At 32.9% G+C, this 20,985-nt stretch overlaps 1 protein-coding gene across 2 annotated transcripts; it reads right to left on the bottom strand.

The window, feature by feature from the left end:
• Positions 1–1,037: 1,037 nt before the first annotated feature.
• LOC143055029 (S-adenosylmethionine-dependent nucleotide dehydratase RSAD2-like) lies at positions 1,038–19,177 on the bottom strand. 2 transcript variants are annotated; one of them, XR_012971917.1, is made up of 10 exons: positions 19,061–19,177; positions 17,787–17,883; positions 12,660–12,971; positions 11,931–12,092; positions 8,106–8,242; positions 5,465–5,557; positions 4,605–4,754; positions 4,011–4,043; positions 1,963–3,449; positions 1,038–1,874 (listed from the first exon to the last, which is right to left on the bottom strand). XR_012971917.1 is itself a non-coding variant. In XM_076228165.1 (9 exons), exons 1-9 carry the CDS (start codon positions 19,082–19,084, stop codon positions 3,285–3,287), a joined length of 1,173 nt encoding a protein of 390 aa, XP_076084280.1. In that variant the 5' UTR covers positions 19,085–19,177; the 3' UTR covers positions 1,038–3,284. The 2 variants fall into 2 exon arrangements, 1 of the variants encoding a protein (XP_076084280.1); XM_076228165.1 differs by having other exon boundaries at positions 1,038–3,449.
• Between the last annotated feature and the right edge of the window lie 1,808 nt (positions 19,178–20,985).

Below are 20,985 nucleotides of genomic sequence, written 5' to 3'. Positions count from 1 at the left end.
GCTATTCGCACAAGACTATTTTAAGGATCTAATTTGCTGGAGCTCGCCTTCACTAGTTTGGTCGAAGTATTTTAAAACATTTTCTGTTATTTTACTTGCAAGACCCCGATTTTGTTTTTTGTCCATAGATTTATGAGTTTTGAAAAGCGGTATACTACTGTTGCCTTTATTTAGATGATATTGGTATATAGTGTATGTTCCAATAATATACATTACATAGGTTTGAGCGAGACAGATTAGCCCTGATATTTTGTATATGTAACTAGTAGTTTGTGTATTCCATTTTCCCATATAGTGAGAATTCGTCTTAGAGGTATTTGAGTTCTTTTGTATATGTAAGAAGTGTATTAAACATTGTGAAAGTGTAAATGTGCAAATGTGGTACAAAATACAATCGCTCGACAACACATATCACTGGTGGAACGAACGGATAAATGCGTGCAACTACCCATTGAACTACATTTTTTAAACGTTTACCTTTTTCCCTAACGATAATAATGAATTAAATAAGAACAAAAGGCATTACGTTATACCAACACCAGACTTGTTTGTTTCGGTGATTAATGTTGAGTCGGTTTCTCTGAACTAGTATATATTTACTGAAGTCAGTCTACATGTTATCGCCAGGCGGCGCCAGGCGGAAAACGGTATGGTCGGATGGTTTCGACACATTATCCTTTTCCATTCTCTATTCTTATTGCAAATATTAGATTATTAAAATATTCTGTTTCCTAATTTTACTGAATATAAATTAATATTTCATGACGTCGTGGCGATGCACTAAGTTTAATTTGCTACCCGGATTGTTGTTTCTCAATCGATTTATGACTTTTGAACACCGGTATATTACTGTTGCCTTTATTCTTTAACCTGATCCGACCAGGACCATATCAAAGATTGAACACAAATGTTTCAAGATCAGACTCACCTTTGTGACAATGTTAATGTTTTTATTGCGTTCCAATTAAGGAGAGGCATTTCAGTGTTTGTAATTTTTTGGGGTTTTATTTTAGTGACAAAAAAATTATAAAAACAAATTCTTTATAACAACGATTGTATTAACATTAATGAATAAACGCTTTGTACAATGAGGTGATATAATCCAGAATAATATATATATATATATAATTATGATATATAACCACTAATTCAGGAAAGTAATACATAGTTGGCACGAATTGATTCCTACATATAAAAGTTACTTTTAAAATATGCAAAATATTTTGATAATTTTAGTATGAAATAAAGGTTTATGACCTAGGGTTACAGTTGAACCCTGGTTGACTGTTTATTTTCAATAATACAAAGGTAAAATGAAATTGAAATAGAAGAGCATATGTTCTCTGTTTCTGGTGTCCTTTTATTTACATTTAAAATAAAATGGTAAATATATCACAGAAAGCATATAATTATATGATAACGTTTTTTTTTCATACCAATAGATATGTGTTGGTGACCTTCTGCTGTTGTTTTTTTCTATGGTCGGGTTGTTGTCTCTTTGGCATATTCTCCATTTCCATTCTCAATTTTATGTACATTGAAATATTTCACAAGTTTAATTAACGTGTTATAACACTTGTTTTTTGTTGTCCCCCATTAATTTAAAAATAGTAATATGATTATGAAATTAAAAAGCTAATAAAGACCTGATACAAATGAGTTTGCAATAAAATATAGGTATAATAAACTCCTTGACATACATGTACTACTACCTTTACAATATGTTTGTGTGATTATGTATAACTATTACATGTATCAGCAGTTAAATTAAACTTTATGTATAGGGAAATGATTTAATGATTTTAATATGAAATTGCAATTGATACATGTAGTATGTGTTTTATAGATTATATCTCTGTTAGATTGATTGATATCTATAGTATGTGTTTTATAGTTTATATCTCTGTTAGATTGATACATGTAGTATGTGTTATATAGTTTATATCTCTGTTAGATTGATACATGTGGTATGTGTTTTATAGTTTATATCTCTGTTAGATTCTTTTTATATTGTATAAGGAAGATAAAAGTTTAAATAGATAAACTGTTGACACATAGATATGTCTTGAATGTCGGGATAAAATTTTGAAAATAATAATCTAATGGAAAGCAACAATGTTTATTTATTCAGTCACTAGACCATGATCTAATGTGCAGGTCTTCAAAAGTGTCGAAAAACTCAGATGCACAAAAATCAGTGCAACTTTATCGAAAATATTGTTGTCTATTATAAGGAGCTCTTATTAATATTACTTCAGTAGAAAACTTAACAAAATTGATCCAAAGTCACAGGACCATGACCTTGGCGACAGGGCATAAAAAAAGTCGTCAACCTGATACATGTACTTTATAGTCATGCAAATGTTTCTTAAAAATGGCTGATCTATCGCAAGTAGTTTCTAACCAACTAACTTTAGCAGAAAACTTCACAATTGTTGACTATATCATCATTGTCGCCGGAAATGCAATTTTTATGTTATACTGGCCGCGACATCCGTCACAGACGAGACAAACGCATCAGTTCGGACTTTGCCAAAAAATTCGTTTCTATTGTTCTATTATGAAAAAAACATTATGAAAAGAATGTGTCATCCGGAACAAGTCAAGCTACATATTGTGTCTAGGTGAGGTTTTTATGATTATACCTTTAGAACAAAAAGGACTTTAAAAGTATAAACAAAGAAAACGTAATGAAAGAATAGAAAACAATAACAACAAAATAATTAGAACACAATAGTGTGGTTTGTGATTTGCTTTAAAAAAAAACGGGTCACCGTACATATTTTCGTTTTTTATCAACATATATTTACAGTTAATTCCTCTAAAAAACGGAATAGTCTTGAGTATTTTCCTTTGATAAAATTAATTATAAAAAATTGAATCAATGATACAATTTCATTTTTTCAAACTAATATTACAGTATGATTAGATAACAAATACCGGTTATTCAAATGAAAAGATTTTCAAATAAACAATTGCAAATTTCTGGAAAATCGATCATGTAAACTCATTTATTTTAGATCAGCCTAAACCGATGTCTGTTGGAAAAAATAATATATCAACATTAGCACAAACTAAATAAGCAATAAATAATGTTTTATTCTACAAAATCGTGTTTAATATGTTTTCGTATAAAAAGTCAGGAATAATATTTTGGAAGGCAAATATTATTTAATTGAAATCTTTAAATAGTTTGATACTATCAAGGGATGGGTTAATACATTTCTCTATGCTATGCTGCCCAAAACATTTATAATCTCAAATGGTCAAGTCAATTTCTATGGTCACCACTCCAATCTTAAGTCCGCTTTACTCCATACGTATTTTCCTCCGCGTTTAAAGAACATTTTCTCATCAAAACCACTAAATAACAATGCATTGTCCACGCCTACGTCCAGTATGGATTTGGAGGGGTCTTTGTTGCCTTTAGTGCAGTCTAGAAAACGCATCTGCAATAACAAAGACAAGTGCATATTTAGGAGTTTTTGACTTAATGACTTCGCGTCGATACTGCTGATTAACATTTAGTCATGTTTTATGTTTGAGTATTTAGACATTTCATTTATCGTTAAAAATTGTGTTATATATCTCTGTATAAAATCCGAGACAATTTGTTTGAAATAGTCGCAATATAAATGAAGAATATTGTTAAAACATCATCCCTTGCCTAAAAATAATGTTGGTTGGTTTTTTTGTGATTTTTTTGGGGGGAGGGGAGGGGGGCAATTCATTTAACAAATCCTAGATTATAATAGTAATCAAAGGTACCAGACTTATAATTTTATACGCCAGAAGCGCGTTTCGTCTACACAAGACTCATCAGTGACAATCAGATAAAAAAAAGTTCGAAAGCCAAAACAAGTATAAAGTTGAGGAGCATTTAGGACCAAAAATTCAGAAAAGTTGAGCCAAATACGGCTAAGATAATCTATGCAGGGGATAAGAAAATCCTTAGTATTTCGAATAATCTATTCCCCATTTTAACTTATTATTATAACCAGAATACTTACATATTCGTCCAGGATGAGGTAGGAGTTCCTCATCTGAAATATAAAATTCACTATAAATAAAAATCATTCATACATTAATAAATATTTCACCAGTTCCTGCTTTTCCTGGAATAATTAAAAACATCTCTTTTTTGTGAAACTGAGTTCTCTACCTACCTTCATTTTCAATTTCTTGGTTTAATACTATGGCATAGGAATATATGTTACGGTTTATAGCGATGAGACAACGTTCCACCACAAGTTAAATGAAGTAGAAGTTAGCAATTACAAATCACCGTACAGGCTTTAACAATGAGCAAAACCATATCATAGTAAGCACTAAAATAAAGGCATCAATTGGAAAAAAGTAGTTGTGGTAGACTTAATTTGTGCTTAAAACATTAGATAAAAAAATAGGGTGTTGTTTTATCGGCCGGATCGTAAAATGATGTAACAAATCAAAGATAAGTTTGACAGATTTATTTAACATAAGATTACCAACTGAAAAAAACATAAAAATTTGTTTTATGGAGTAAAGGAAACTTACAAAATCGTTAGATTCTGGAGTAAAGGGAACTTACAAAATCGTTAGATTCTGGAGTAAAGGAAACTTACAAAATCATTAGATTCTGGCACTAAACAAGACACAGATTTATGTCTGATCAGGAAGTTTTTAAAATCGTCGTCTGAAACAACAAAAGACTCCGCGTGTCTGAGGGCTTTACTTCCGGCATTCTCTCCTCCAATCAAAAGACACTGAAACACCTGAAATAAAAACCATATATATGTCGTAGTAAGCTTTTTTTATCGTTTATGCTCTCTGTCAACAAAAAGTAAAATCACAATTATACTGAACTCCGAGGAAATTTAAAAAGAAAAGTCCCTAATCAAATGCTCTCCAAACTTTCTATATTGAGCTAACATTTTAAGGAATACTTCACATGGCTTTAAAGCACTTAAAATTGCAATTGGAATCGCTATCATCAATCAAAAAATGAAATAATAATGTATACTAAAGCAAAAACTAAATTAAATTTAGTTTATATTTATAGTAAAGAATCTGTTTTCAAGTTTATTAACGTAAATAGTTATCAAAGGTACCAGGATCATAAATTAATACGCGCGTTTCGTCTACATAAGTCTCATCAGTGACGCTCAGATCAAAATAGTTGTAAAGCCAAACAAGTACAAAGTTGATGAGCATTGAGGACCCAAAAGTCCAAAAAGTTGTGCCAAATACGGCTAAGGTAATCTATTCCAGGGATTAGAAAATTCTAAGTTTTTCGAAAAATTCAAAGTTTTGTAACAGGAAATTTATAAAAATGACCATACAAATGGTTTTCATTTCAACACAGAAGTGCTTACGACTGGGTTGGTGATACCCTCGGGGAATAAACGTCCATCAGCAGTGGCATCGACCCAATGGTGTTCATAGTTATCAAAGGTAAGACGTTTCAAATTGTTCACATATTTACCTTCCAGCGACAAGGATTTAACTCTTGTATCGGTTCAGTCATATCTTCCTCTTGATTGTAGGTGTTGACAACTGTATTAATCTTAAAAGCAATCTGTTAAAATATTTATTATTAATTAAGAAGTTATTAACAGGAAAGCATGGATTCTTGTTTAGAAAAAACTGCAAATGTTTTTTCTATATATGCTTCGAGGATTGAGTGTTTTTTGGTTTTTTTTTCGTTTGTTTTCTTTTTGACGGATTTGTTTTATTATCTATACTATTAAATGAGAAGACCTCAATTTGTGTGTCGCTTCTCTTCCTTCCACAATAAATCAATCATCATGCCTCTGTGTCCTATAGGTAACATGTATAGTCGCATTTGTCATCCATTCTTATGATTATTCAGATTGAGTAATTTTGGGAGAAAAAGACAAAAAAGGAGGCCGGATATGATTCCGTCATCAGACTGAATTTTAGTCATAGATAAGACTTCCGGGTTGAAACATGCACAAATACAACCAATCGTATGGTAGATAACAAAAATGAAAAATAAATAAGCCATTCAGCGTTCTCCATATCATGGTGTTTAGATCGGAAGAATCATAACTATTATACCTCCTTAGAGAAGACAATTATTTTTCGCGTTTCATATCATGGTGTTAAGATCGGAAGAACCACAAGTATTATACCTCCTTAGAGAGGGGAATTATTTTCGGCGTTTATCTACATGTAAACTACGATTATACTACTTTAATATATAAAGACTCTCTGTATTCTGCCAGAGACTTTCTATGATAGTATAGAAAGTCCCTGATTCTGTCTACTGTTTTCTTTGAAATGTTTACCATTTAAGGTGTCATACCACTTGCATATATATTAATAAGTAAAACATGCTCAACTTCATCTAAAACTACCTCGACCAAAAACTTTAACCTGAAGCGGGACAGACAGACGGACGGACGACCGAACGAACGAACAGATGCACAGACTAGAAAACACAATGGCCATGAATGGGTCATGTTGAAAGGGAACATAGTGATTTGGCAAAAATGAAAGTAAGGTAGAAATTAGAGGGAGGCAGGACTTTTCGGGGCGTCGGGATCGGGTGTTTTTAAGCTCGGGATTTGGGGGTTAATCCTTACGGAATCCGGGAATATATTTTTCGATTTCGGGATTTCGGGATATGAATTTCTTTAAATTCTGCATCTCGGGATTTCATGATTTTAAGTCCGGGATTTCGGGATCAGGACCCCTCCGACCACCCCTCAAATTAGCCTAAGTCGGTCTTAGTCATTTATACATGATTCATATCTTACCATTGGTATGTTGATAAGGCTCTCAAAATGGATTGTCCTAAAAGCATATTTTTTAGAATAATAATGGTCTATATATAAGCAGTTACATTTATTTCATGTTTGAAACGATGCAAATTTTTAATTTGATTTGACTTTTACCAAAAGAGGTATTGTAGCAAAAGAGAAGAATAATTGTGGTCTGAGGCCATAAACACGAAAATAATTGAATTTAACAGAAAGGAAACAAATATCGGACTTTGGAAAAAGGGAGAGGGCTTTTGATACCTTTTATGAAATTCTGCATACATAAAATCTTTTACAAAAAATCATTCTACAACAGTTCCAAAGCTGTATATGCCCGCGATTTCGCGGGTGTGTTCTAGTTATTATGAAGGAAGAGAGGGGTCATTTAGTTCATGCTGTATCTTCTCTTCTAATTCTTTGGTCTTCTCTGTTATGTTTTTTGGTGTTTTAAAAATACATGGTCTATATCTATAAAGTCAAGAGATAGGTTTATTGGGGTCTTTATTCAATTAAATAGTTTCTAAACAAAAACGATTAATTATTAAAATGTATCTTTAATGCTGTAGTTTTTCAGAGGAAATAAACGAACAATGTCGAGCGCATAGACCATATCCGTTCCCTTCAATTCTTAATATGTGATTTTGAGTTGAGTATTGCACAGAACGTATGGAACGGATTTGTACTCTGTGCCGGAGATTGATTAAAAAAGAAGTACATGGTATATCTCAATTTTAACTTTTAACACATTTGTAAGTAATGGACATTTTTACTGCATGAAATAAAAATGAACACGAATTAAAAGAATAAATTGTGTGGGTTTTCATCACAAAATATCTACCTGCTCTAGAATGCTTATCAAGTGCCTTATACGATGACTCTTCTTTTAAGTTTTGATATATATGTATTGTTTTCTTTTTTCATGCTGTAAGAAAGACTTTCTCGATGTCAACAACTTTAGTATGTTGCAAGTGAAAAGCGTGCTGTTGTCGATCAGAAATATAGAGATTGAAAAGATCATGAAGAGTGTTTCATCATTCAAATTTCTGATGCTGTCCCTCACTTACTAAACTAGATTGACAATATCACTCTTGTTGTATTGGAAGCGAAGTTCCTGCATAACAATAGTCCTTCATATATTTTAGTTTCTCAATAATTTCTAAGTTCATTATAATACAATTTAAGGGATGTATTTTATAAATCATATTAGTAACGAAGCAATAACCACTGAGTTGATTATACTGTCTGAAACTAATAGTTCACCAGCAACCCAGTGCTTTAAAAAAAACACTCTCCGTATAGTGTTTGCGTCCTAGCACCTTTCTAGATTTAATGTCAAATTACCTTATACTGATAACACCATTCTCTGACTTGTCTCAGTGACTGCAGATGGTTCTTGTTTCCTTGTTGTCTACCGATTGTTTCATTAACATCAGGATTAAAGCTATCACAAGATATCGCTAAAATATCCAGGCATTTACCTGCAAAGACGTAACAATTTAATTTTGACAAAGTAAGAGAATTTATCAATATTTTAGTATATCAAAATTAAGTCGACCTTAGTCTAGACATGTTTCAGTGGGTGTCGTCTGTTTATGTGGTTCATAAGTGTTTCTCGTTTCTCGTTTTTATATAGATTATATCCCCCTTGGTTTTCCCGTTTGAATGATTTTACACTTATCATTTTTGGGGCCCTGTATAGCTTACTGTTCGGTGTGATGCAAGGCTCCGTGTTGAAAACCGTACCTTCACCTATAATGATTTACTTTTACAAATTTTGACTTGGTTGGAGAGTTGTCTCCATTGGCACTCATACCACATGTTCCTATATCTATTTACTACATTTATCAGAGACCATTCTCGTCGTATTTTGTAAAGACACAAATATCATCTCGCTTTAACAACCAAATACGTTTATGGCAAGTTTCTTTTTTGGGGAAACCACATGATACTGTTGCGGATTTTCATCAGCATTCAAACCTATTTTTACCGACGTTTACACAGATTAAAAGCACGGGGGGGTCTCAACATGGGATTTTGGGTACAGGTGTGCAGCTGGGATTTTAAAAACACCCCCCATTCATATATTGAATAATTGTGAAATCCCTACCTATACATATATTTCACAGCGAAATCATAACCCATTCATATATTTATGACCCATTGATATATCACAATCGGTCAATTACTACCTATTGATATATTTCCTCGGTAAAATTGCACCCCATTGATATATTTGACGGATCAAAAAAGGGACCCATTCCAGCGGCACATATGTATATACCTTTATATAGGAAGAGACCCCCCCGTGATTAAAAGCTTATCTAGAACCCTGTAACTTATATCCAGTCAAAGAGAGCTTAGAAATCCATTTCGAAAACATTCTGAATATAATTGGACATTGATTAGTGTTTGGTTGGTGTCCAGTAGCAAGTATTTCATGCATGTTTACATGTTAAAGATGTGCTAGAAAGTCATAAGGACCAATTTCCATGAATAGAGCCAAAATATGAAAATTGTACCGGTATTTTAAAGAGTCTATGCATCACACATTTAACAATTCACAATAGTTTATCCATAAAAGTGGTAACAATATTAATGAAGACAGATTTAATAAAATTTTAAATGCGTTTTGGACTTCCGTAACAAACATGAATCACGAGTCGTTATCAGAAAGACAAAACATACCTTCACCCCAAGCTTAGGTTTTTTTCTTGATTACGCCAAAAATTCGTTAGAGCATGAAATTATACATATGATGACGTTATACTATGAATATTACTAAAGACTGAAAGAAAGCCTTTTGAAAATATATAACTGTTGTGAATTAAATTCAGGGGAAATTTATCTCAATTCGTAATATTGTTTCAGTTATCTAAACAAAGGGTGCAGATGTTCAACTGTTTCCTTCCCTCAGTTATCCAAAAACCGGATTTAGATTCGAAATATAGTTTCCTTCCTTAACTTTTATAATATTTTTAAACCATAACTATTGATTTCTGCATGTCGATTTTTTGTTTGTATTCGCTTAACTAATTTGTGTATTACTCATAACTTCTAACACATGCATTGGCAGACTAAATCCTATATTTGAATTAGGTAACTAGAATAACAAGAATGTTTTGTATTTATTTTTATTCTTTCAATGTAAAACTCCTTCAACTAGGAATGTATTATAGATCCTTACATTGATACGAGTGGATTATCGGATTTATCCAATCTCGATAGTTAAATTATCAATTTCAAAGTCCGAGCCTGGGCGAGGACTTTAAAATTTATAATTTAACTATCGAGATTGGATAAATCCGATAATCCACGAGTAACTATGCAAGAATCTGTTTCTCTTATGATTAAAAAAATACGTTTTCTTTTTTTGTTAACCGAAAATCCCCTTCGAGTGCCTTTCACATTGCACGAAGTTGTCAATTTCATTAACACCTGGGGTGAGTTCAATATCGTAGCAACTACATAGCGGCTACGTAGCTGCTATCAATATTTATGTTACAACTAGTCTATAGCTACACGTTCAATAGTCAAAATCTACGTAGCACTACGTAGCTGCTACGATATTGAACGCAGTCCTGGTAACAACTAGTCTATAGCGTCAAAATTTACGTAGCACTACGATATTGAACGCAGCCCTGGGCTGAGTTTAATATCGTAGCAGCTACTTAGTGCTATGTAGCTTTTGACTATTGAACGTGTATCTATAGACTAGCTGCTACATAGATATTGATAGCAGCTACGCATTATGACTATTGCACGTGTAGCTAAAGACTAGTTGTTACATAGCTGCTACGATATTGAACTCAACCCTGTTATAGCATATGTTGATTCATCCTGACAGGGTTGAGTTCAATATCGTAGCAGCTATGTAACAACTAGTCTTTAGCTACACGTTCAATAGTCATAATCTACGTAGCACTACGTAGCAGCTACGATATTGAACGCGGCCTAGTTAGCTAAAAAAGGTCATGACCCTTAAAATCATCCAATGATCTTCTGAGATCACCAGGGTTGCTATCAATATCGTAGCAGCTACGTAGTGCTACGTAGATTTTGACTATTGAACGTGTAGCTATAGACTAGTTGTTACATAGATATTGATAGCAGCTACGTAGCTGCTACATAGCTGCTACGATATTGAACTCAACCCAGCAACCACACGATGATTAAATGTTTTTAAACAATTGGTTCGGAAAAGGATAAATTTCCATACAACTATTTAAACAAAGGGTGCAGATGTTTAACTATTTCCTTCCATCGGTTACAAAAAAAAAAAACGGATTTAGATTCGAAACTAGTTTCCTTCCTAAACTTTTATAATATTTTAAAACGTAACTATTGATTTCTGTCGACTTTTTGTTTGTATTCGCTTAATTAATTTGTCCTGACGGTGTTGTAGCACCAGGTGGTCCTGATGGTGTAGTGGTACATGCATCGACAGACTAAATCCTACATTTGAATTAATTAACTAAAATAACATGAATGTTTTGTATTTATTTTTACTCTTTCAATGTAAAATTCCTTCAACTAGAAATGTATATGCTATTCTTTGATTGTTTAGAGATTAAAGTTCTATTCCATACGACACACAATCAGCTCAGTGAGTGACACCAATGATACATTATTTAAAATTAATCATGCAAGGACTGGGTATGATTTAAAGAATAGAGTAAAACGAATTTAAAGTGCAGAATAGAGGGCAACAGAATGGAAAAAATAAAATTGAGAATAATAAGATACAAATATGTAAGGAATAGAGAATATTTGGGTAAATTGATAAAGATTAATAGAGAACTATCATTTTCTATGTTGAATGGACCGTGAAACTGAAGGAAAATCTCTAATTTGGCCTTAAAATTAGAAAGATCATATCATAAGCAACATGTGTGCTAAGTTTCAAGTTGATTGGACTTCAACTTCATCAAAAACTTCTTCGACCAAAAACTTCAATCTTGACCAAAAACTTAACCTGAAGCGGGACAAACGAACGGATACACAGACCAGAAAACATAATGCACATAAATGGGGCATAAAAATTGTCTAAAAGTTAAAGAATAAAGAAATGAAAGGACCCCGGCACAGTCGGCAATCCTCGGATGACTCCGCTACTCTCCTGATGAGATACGGAATCCTCGTGTATATAATAATGTTATTCGTACTCACCATACTTTTCAAACCATTTCTCTGTTACCAAACTTCCATTGCTTACAATAGTAACACTCGGCAGTGCCAAATCTATCTTACAAAATCTACACAGTTCACCAACAAAGTCACCACGTTTCACTATAAAGGGTTCTCCACCAGAGAAGTTAATTTTCTCCATACCTGTGAAATTAAACAAAAAAGCATACATCAAATACAATCTCGGAAAATTAGTTAGCTACCAGACTGACGAATATCGTTTTGTGACAGCCCCTCCCCCTTTTTTTAATCCTAAAACATCAAAAAAATCTATATGGTCTTTTAACTCCCAATTCTCAGGAGCGTTCCCTTTACAATCATTGACTGCTGCTGGGTCATTAATCCCTTCTGGTAAGTTGGTTTAAATCACATTTCCGTTTTAATAGATTATTAGACTTTGTCTCACCGCGGATGGAAAACAATGGCGGGCGGGCGGTAATAAATCTAATTTTGTCGAGTTATAATTGATTTTAAACATGATTCTTTTCAAAAAAGGTATTTTTAAAAGTCTTTTCAGTTTCTGACACCTTACCACCTCTCAACACCTCCCCCTCCCCCCCCCCCCCCCCCCACCCCCCCAAAAAAAACCAAACCCACCCACCCCCTTTTTCCCCCATTTGTTAATGCTAATCACGATAAGGTTGATCAAAGGTGATTAGGCGGTGAAAGCAAGTAAACATTTGTTACCTTAAAATTATTGAATTCTCTTACCCTTTTCCTTGAGTAATTCGAGTCCTCTTTTAGCTTGTTCCAGTGGGAGAACAAACGACGTCTTGGCTGTATGGAAACAAAATCCACAATTATAGTTACATTGTCTGGTGAAGTGATAATTCACACTTAAAGGTTTTACATTTAATTCACTTTGTGGCATCCTTTCCTCTCCTGATTTTGTCTCTCCATCTTGTTCCTCCTTGTGTTGGTCTGATTCTCCTACCGAAATATTGACTGTAGATATTTTTCTTTTCGGTGCATATTTCCTTGCTACTCTTCTCTGCACCACGAAAGTTGCTACCAATATGAAAACTACAACAAATACGCAAGAAGCAGTAATAACTGCAAGAAATAATTCCATTTTGTTTAAACACCTGTTATACGTCTTGCGAAACAATATGAATTGATTTCACGAAAACATTGTATATTAATGTCATTAAAAAATTCTTGACCTGAAAAATCTAAACCATTTTCAAAAAATGGTGAATTTTATATCGATATGATACGAGTATTTTCAAGAAAGTGTTACTAGCCACTTGTAATATTAAAGACTCAAATGATGAGTCTTTTTTGATAATAAACTGAAACATATAAAAGCAGATTTTGAATATTATACGAGAAATCATACGGTAACATCTGAAACTAACATATCGTGTTAGCTAATAGTGTAATATAACATTCGAGTTGAAAGTGAAAGTACAATTGCAATCAAGTTTCTGAAAAATATACTTCCGACATGTAAACATATTTAATAATATAGCTATGAACTTCAATCGTCTATAAAATGATATGATATCGGATCTATTTACTACATATCAACTTTTTAAAAGTCTGTTCTTTTCAAATCGGTCAAGGTAATTTTGATAAATGCATTTAAAAAGGACAGAAATCAAAATAGGTTATCTATAAAGAATCTATAAATATTTTGTTCTGTATATTTTGTCTATAAATCGTGATCAATGATCATCAATCTTGTTGATACTTTTGATTATATTTGTTTTGTTTTTTTTATTAACAACTTATATAATATTTGTCATATATGTATAATACCTTGTATTATGCTAAAGCAATGTTGTTGCTAATGCAATAAAGATTCATTCATTATCATATACGGTGACTATCCGTACACCATATTTCAATATTAAATATATGTGTTATGCAGTTAAGAAAAAACTACGCTTGAAATGCTTATAAATGCATTTCAAATTACTTTCAAAGAATGATCAAGAATGGATTAGCTATTTAATTGAAACTCTTTAAATATGTTTCAATCATGTATGGAAAATCAAAACTCTTTATCAAAGAAACGATTACTAAGTTTTAATTGGGATATGTCACTTGAAATATTCTTGGAGATTTCTGATAAAGCTGTACAGTAATATTTCACAAATCATTACAAGTGTGGACACAGATCAGTGTGGATAGTACTTGTTATGTTTTATGTTGTTAAATGTTATGTAATGTGTATTTATTATTCGTTATATATGTTGCAGGGTTTAATTATTACATGCAGTCTGAATAAAATCACTAAGAACCCTAGACAGTGCCTATTGTTCGTGGTTGAGCTTTTTGGCCCTGCTATAATGGTTTGTTTATCCTTGGATGTAAAATATTGTACTACGCAATACTTCCATCGTTTGACAAACTTTTCCCCAGAAATTTCTGTATTTTCTACATTATTTCGTATCTGGTGAAGAGTTGTCGCTACTGAGATATCGTGATACCAAATCGCTTGCAAGTGTATCCGACGCGCTAGACCACTCGACCACCTTGGCTTCACATAAATAAAGCTTTCGGTGGCCGGTTGTTACCTTTCCTCGTCAGTTTTAATCTAGCGTCATGATATATATATATATGACACACTTGGCATATTTAGATAGAATAAAATAATAAAATAAATAAATATAAATTATATATGTTAGTATCGTATCTCAATATAGAAACAGACAGTCATTATTATATTGTATATATAGTGATCTAAGAAAACATGCCAGGGACTAAATATTTTTGTTCCTAAGGTTGCAATTATCTGAATACTGTGGATTCATTATTATTCGTGGGGTACCAATTGCGTGTATTTCATTGGTATAGGTGAACCACGAAATTAAATGTTCATGAAAATGTAAATTAACCTTAATCCAAGAAAATTGGAACGACGAAAATAAATGAATCCACAGTAATACACAGCAACAATCGTGTAATCAGTGGGACAAGAACGTGAAAAAGGTGAACGTAGAACCTCTAATAATAACCGAGGTCGTCAAGAAATACAAAGAATGGAAGTAAGTGGTGTCACAAAATCATTATAAAAAGACAATTGAGGAGGAGTGAGACGGGTTGACTGAGCTGAGATCTTTGAAATTTGATGCGACTGTCATATAAGTGAGAGATTTACTTAGCTATAAAACCAGCTTTAATCCACAGTTTTCTACATAAGAATATGCCTGTACCAAGTCAGGAATATGACAGTTGTTATCCATTCGGTTGGTGTGTTTGAGCTTTAGATTTTGCCATTTGATTAGAGACTTTCCTTTTTGAATTTTCGTTCAGTATTTTTGTGATTTAACTTTTTATCAATTCTCAGGAAGAGAAGAACATATCCACAAGGAGCAGAATGAATTAGAAAAGCAAGTAGAGACAGAGTTAGGAAAGAAGAGAGCTTTGCATGTTACCAATGCATGCAAGATTTTTGTAATAACTCTGTACGTAACGAAAAAGCGGGATCGATACAAACAAAAAGAGGAAGTAGAAGGGCATCTATCAGAGACAACCAGGGACGAAAGGCTATAGAAAACTGCGAAAGAATAGAAAATGTATCACAATCAGAAAAACCAACGAATATAAAGGAATCAACATGGCAAGAAGTGGCAGATGTAGTCGGAAAAGTTATGTCCGAATCAGCACTAGGACCACTTGGTAGCCCGAAAAAGGACAATAAGAAGTGTACATACATTTTGAAACGACCTTATGGCACTTCACCAATATTATATCATATTCGAAAAATGAAAATTTTAGAGAGAAAAGAAATATAGAATTAGATGTAAAGTTGTTTTTACTATTAATGAATGTTGGATTTACAAATTATTCAGTTGGAATTGGATAGTGTTTCAGTAAATGAAGTCTTTTGCTTTCGCCACTAAAACTGTCTAATGCAGACATAGGTAGAAGTTTGTGTTTTTAAGTTTATCATAGCAGTTAATAATAAAAAGCAGCTTTTCACAACCGATTCAAAAAGCCAAAGTGAACAAAAAAGATCTTACAATGTTTCTGAATGTTCCATCTCATCTCAATTATTTTTATTATCATCGGAAAGAATATGATATCTTAATCTGGAGATAGAGCAACTACAATCCAAAAACATCAACTTACATTAGGTATGCATCATTCACTAGAGAGTTCATGGATTTAACCATCACTACAGATATCCATGTCCAGGCTAAATGGTTATTAGTGCCCTGAAATAGATTGTATCGTGAGCAAGGCTTGCTTTTAACCTACCGAAGTCTAGAGCTATGATGATAAAGAAAGGTAAGACCAAACAAGTTGAACTGGAGGCACAAGGAAAACTCATTCCATCCATCATTGACAATTCCATCGAGTTCTTAGAAAAGTGGTATGATGATTCTTTAAGTGACAAGAACAAATCAGGAGAATCGAATATCAAGAATCAGAGGGAATGGGGTACATCGACATAAAAGGTCTACTAGGAAATTAAAGGCATTGATAACCAACACAGACTCCTACTAAAGATAGCATGGCCACTTTTGAGTAAGACATTACATTGACAACAGTTGAGAAGCTTAGAAGAACCATCAACAAACATCTAAGAAAATGGTTAGTTTTACATACTAGTATAAAGGATTGCACACTAGTAATAGTATATAGGATTCCACAGCAGGACCGCCAAGATTCATCTATCATTACATTTCTTAGAAAGTTTTTAAAGCTCTTCATGTTATGACCTCTAAGTAAAAACAGGACGAATGCTGTCAGTCCCTAAAGCAATTTCAGAGGCAGATAGTAAGGAACAGATCCTCAATGCTCTTCAACATCGTACTTTATTTGACATTTTTAGCATTTTTTTATTCGAGCGTCACTGATGAGTCTTTTGTAGACGAAACACGCGTCTGGCTTAAATATGAAATTTCAACCCTGGTTTCTATGATGAGTTTATAAGAAAGACTGGTTATTGGTACATTGAAAGCTGCTACTTGAAAAAAGCTAACGCTCAAAAGAGTCGAAATCTAATTCTAAGAGAGATAAAATCTGGAAATCAAGAAACCATACAAGAAAATACATTAGACTCAGGGGGCTTAAATGAATGGTCAAGATGGGAAAAAATAATACTGGGAATCACTGGGAACATTTGAAATGCCAGAAACTAACAGAACAAGAGATAAAAATAGCAGAAAACCCCCACGGGGAGAAGTACTATGAATGCAAGCTATGTTGTAAAGCAAAATCTAGAATCCTGACATTGAAGAAGTGCACACAAAGTAATGCATATGCCTAATACTACTTGAAGAATAAACCGAATTACTGACGTATGCAACAAAGATGAAACATCAACAAACGCCAACCAGAAAAGAAGTATTCAGTATATGACATTTTACTTACATATCCAGCCTTAAATGTAAGTATACATGCAAGATCAAATAGATATAGAAAGATTTGGTATGAGTGCTCATGATACACTCTCAACCCAAGTAAAATAAAATAAAAAGTAAACCATTATAGGTCAAGGTGTCTTCAACAAAATGTATTGACAAAATAAACGAAACATACAAATGCATACCCTGTACAATACTAAAAGAAGAACTTAAGCTTCAAGAAAACATCATCAAAGATCGAGGTATTGTAACCCTCACATGAGTATTGGGGAGAAAATAAAAAAAAATAAAACATTTTGCAATGCAGATTCAAAACAACGATCTAACACAAAGCCAATACCTAAACCCAACATGAAACAATAAAAACTCGAAAGCCCAACTATTCATTTACTTACTGAACTAAGAGATAAAGAAGTCAAGGTGGTGTATTTAAATATGGAACAAGGCAACCAATGAGCTACAAAAAAATCAGCAGACTCCAAATTACCAAAAAGAATATAGCATTATAATATCTCACCTATCAATGCGAATACCGAAATATGCTGGCAATAAGCAAAATATAGACTATCATACGGCTCATCGTCGACATTTGAGGTCAGATACTGCATCATACTCTACAACCAAAATAAACAGAACTTAGTGGCAAAAAAAATATTATACCAACAGAACGCCATTTTTAGTCCCCGATGGTATCACTAGACCAGTAGTCAGCACTTCCGTGTTGACATGAATATCAATTACTAGTATATGGTAAATTTTATAAATTTCCAGTTTACAAAACTTTGAATTTATCCTCAGGCAAAGTTGACTTTAGATGAATTTGGTTATTTATTTTAGGTATTTTTGACATATAGCTCTTCAACGGTTTCGGTCCTTATACATCCTCGGATTTCAAATGTTTGGCTTTGAGCGTTCCTGATGAAGGTAAAACCAGAAAAGAGCTTCGGACGCATGAAATTATCAAACGTGTTGTTTTCAATTTTTTACCTTAGTCGTATTAGGCACAGCTTTTTAGAATTTTGGATCCTCAATACTCTTCAACTTTATACTTGTTCGGCTTGATAACTATTTTGATCTGAGCGTCACTGATGAGTCGTATGTAGACGAAAAGCGCGTCTGGCGTATTAAATTATAATCCTGGTACCTTTGATAACTATTAGCACTACAAAGCCTAAACATGAACCGTCTGTAATAGACAAAATAGTCGACAAAACACTATTAGTTTAGTTTAGTTTACACATATTTATTTATAGTGGATTGGAAAACAAGTTTTGCAACTTATATTAATCCCTTTTCACTTTGCGGGTGCGACTGCTCTTTTTCGAAATCTACAAGGGTGATTTTTTACGTGCAAGAGATATGGCTCTCTTTTAACACGGGTCAGCCATTTATCGTCCCCTTCCGACGGACTATCATCATTTCCTCAAGACCATTGTCTCATTCAACTGTAAAACATAAACACATGTGGACCAATGATAAACAACTTTTACAAAGTAACGATATTATCGTCCGTCATTCGGGATCATTGGTTGTTCCAAACACAGCTACATCTACTCGGTGAACTAAACGAACTATATAGACAGGGGGTTTAAGAGTACCAATACGTATCCCTCGAGGATACGAAGGAGTAGCCATCATATGGGGAAAAATTATCACATGACAAAACCAACAGACGGTCGGAAATAATATAGTGTATACAAATCAAGGAAAACTACAAATCCAACCTTGACTATTATACATGTCAGTAAACTAGTCCCATATCTAACATACTCTTAATATTAGTATACCTACCAGCAAAAAATGTGTAAAGACCATCTGTCAAAATATTAAGACGAAAATTAACCTGTGATAAATTTATTGCACTGTTGTTACATTCGTGTTAACCGCAGTTCATACTAATATTGTGATGTAATAGGTGTGGTAGGTTTCCGTTGTTATTCTGTGGTTTACATGTTGTAATTTACTATTACAAATGTATATTATTTGTTTATGTATATCTGTCCTGAGTGGTTTTTTGTTTATCTGTACTGTATTCCTGTCACGTAATGTTGTTATTTTAGCGTTATTTTAAACATTGCCATATAAGTGGAGGTTTTGCTATCCACATATCCAGGTTCAGCCCATCATTTGTTTATAATGACCTGCAACATGGCGATTGTTTTTGTAGCAGTTCAGTGTTTCTGTTATTCCGTTGTTATCTTCTTACAGTTGATGTGATTCCCTCGGTTTTGAGTTGTGACCCGTGTTTTTTTCTCTCGATTAATCGTTTTTTGACTATTGAACAGCGGTATACTTCTGCTGCCTCTATTTATCAACTATGTAAATATATATGTATCTAATAAAAAATACAAAGAAATCCATAAAAATACCATAGGAGATACAAACGATGATCTGAATGAACAAACACGCACAAAACAGAATATGTACATGTGAGACTTTACAAACGAGTGCTGACGTACGATAACAAGGCAACAATTAGCGTTAACTCACTATGACATTTATCATTTTCTACCTGACTTTACCTAGTCAGAAATATGACAATTGTTTTCCATTCGTGAGATGTATTTGAGCTTTTCATTTCGCCAATTTATAAGGACTTTCCGTTTTGAATTTCCAGAATTATATACAAATTGATATTTTTAATTCATTGACTTATTAACAGAAATTCAAAATTTTGGCATTTTTAAGAAAATTGCATAATATATTTAAACAAGACTCCTCAAATTTTATAAACTCTTTCACTTACAAACAATTGAAAATCAGGATGATTAATTTTTTTATATCCTTTTCATCTATTTGTGCAATTAATTTTTACTAGGAATTATCCATAAAAATGATTCGTGTAAATTTGTGTTCTTATGTGTAACTAAATATTCAATACATGTTACAGCTTATTTCCTAATGTATGTCGAACAAAACTTTGGTTAGCTTGCTTGCTTTGTTTGTATATTGTAAAATTATTAGGATAACACCCAATTAAATTCAATTATGACATATACAGGTTAAACTATGCCTATATAAATTGTTTAAAGATGTCAATCTTATTTACAAAGCTTGTATAAACAATTATACAAATAAAGCAAGCAAGCCAATCAAAGTTTTAGTTTGCAAGCATTACGAAATCAGCTGTAATTCAATAAATAATCGACCATTATCTCATTGTTTTCCAAATTCATTAATTACATGATGCAAACATTGGTCATGTTTGTGGTAAAATGTTACCTTCACCATGTGGAAACTAAGTCACATCTCCTAAGTCACAGGCATTGGATCCAGAGGAAATGTTTTTTACTTTTGACTTCTATAGGTTGCATTTCTGTAAATATAAACAATGCATTTTCCCATAGGAACTCTCTTTACGGCTAAAACTGTACCACTTTTACCTTTAAGTTTTGAAAAAAATCATATCCTAGAATGGAAAGTTCATATGCACTATTTTTTTTTCAAAGGTCAAAATATAGGGCTGTGCGGCATATTTTCAACGTTTATATGCCCCGAACTTCTAAGAGTTTAAACTAACACTAAATTTCTTAACTATCCCTACCTCGACTGTAAGGTAACCATAGAATTCAATTCAATATAAACAATATTCACATGTATATTTTCTGGTAACTTTACAAAGTTATGTCTTTATGAGATGCAACCTACAGATCAGAACTGAAAACCAGTATGTATAAACAAAATTAATTGTCTATAAATATTCTAAATCTCCCCAA

The sequence above is a fragment of the Mytilus galloprovincialis genome, chromosome 12 (assembly GCF_965363235.1).
Source record: "Mytilus galloprovincialis chromosome 12, xbMytGall1.hap1.1, whole genome shotgun sequence".
Lineage (NCBI taxonomy): Eukaryota > Metazoa > Mollusca > Bivalvia > Mytilida > Mytilidae > Mytilus > Mytilus galloprovincialis.
Note: the sequence above shows the minus strand (reverse complement) of the source record. Positions and strands in the feature narration are given on the sequence as shown.

What these genes read in the sequence shown, in the direction of transcription:
- LOC143055029 (XM_076228165.1), bottom strand. Translation starts at nt 19,084, where the DNA reads ATGGTCTTTACACATTTTTTGCTG. An exon ending in GAAATGGTTTGAAAAGTATG is followed by an intron (nt 8,243 to 11,930) that starts GTGAGTACGAAT and finishes ACGTCTTTGCAG; the next exon opens with GTAAATGCCTGGATATTTTA. An exon ending in AATGGTGTTATCAGTATAAG is followed by an intron (nt 5,558 to 8,105) that starts GTAATTTGACAT and finishes ATATTTTAACAG; the next exon opens with ATTGCTTTTAAGATTAATAC.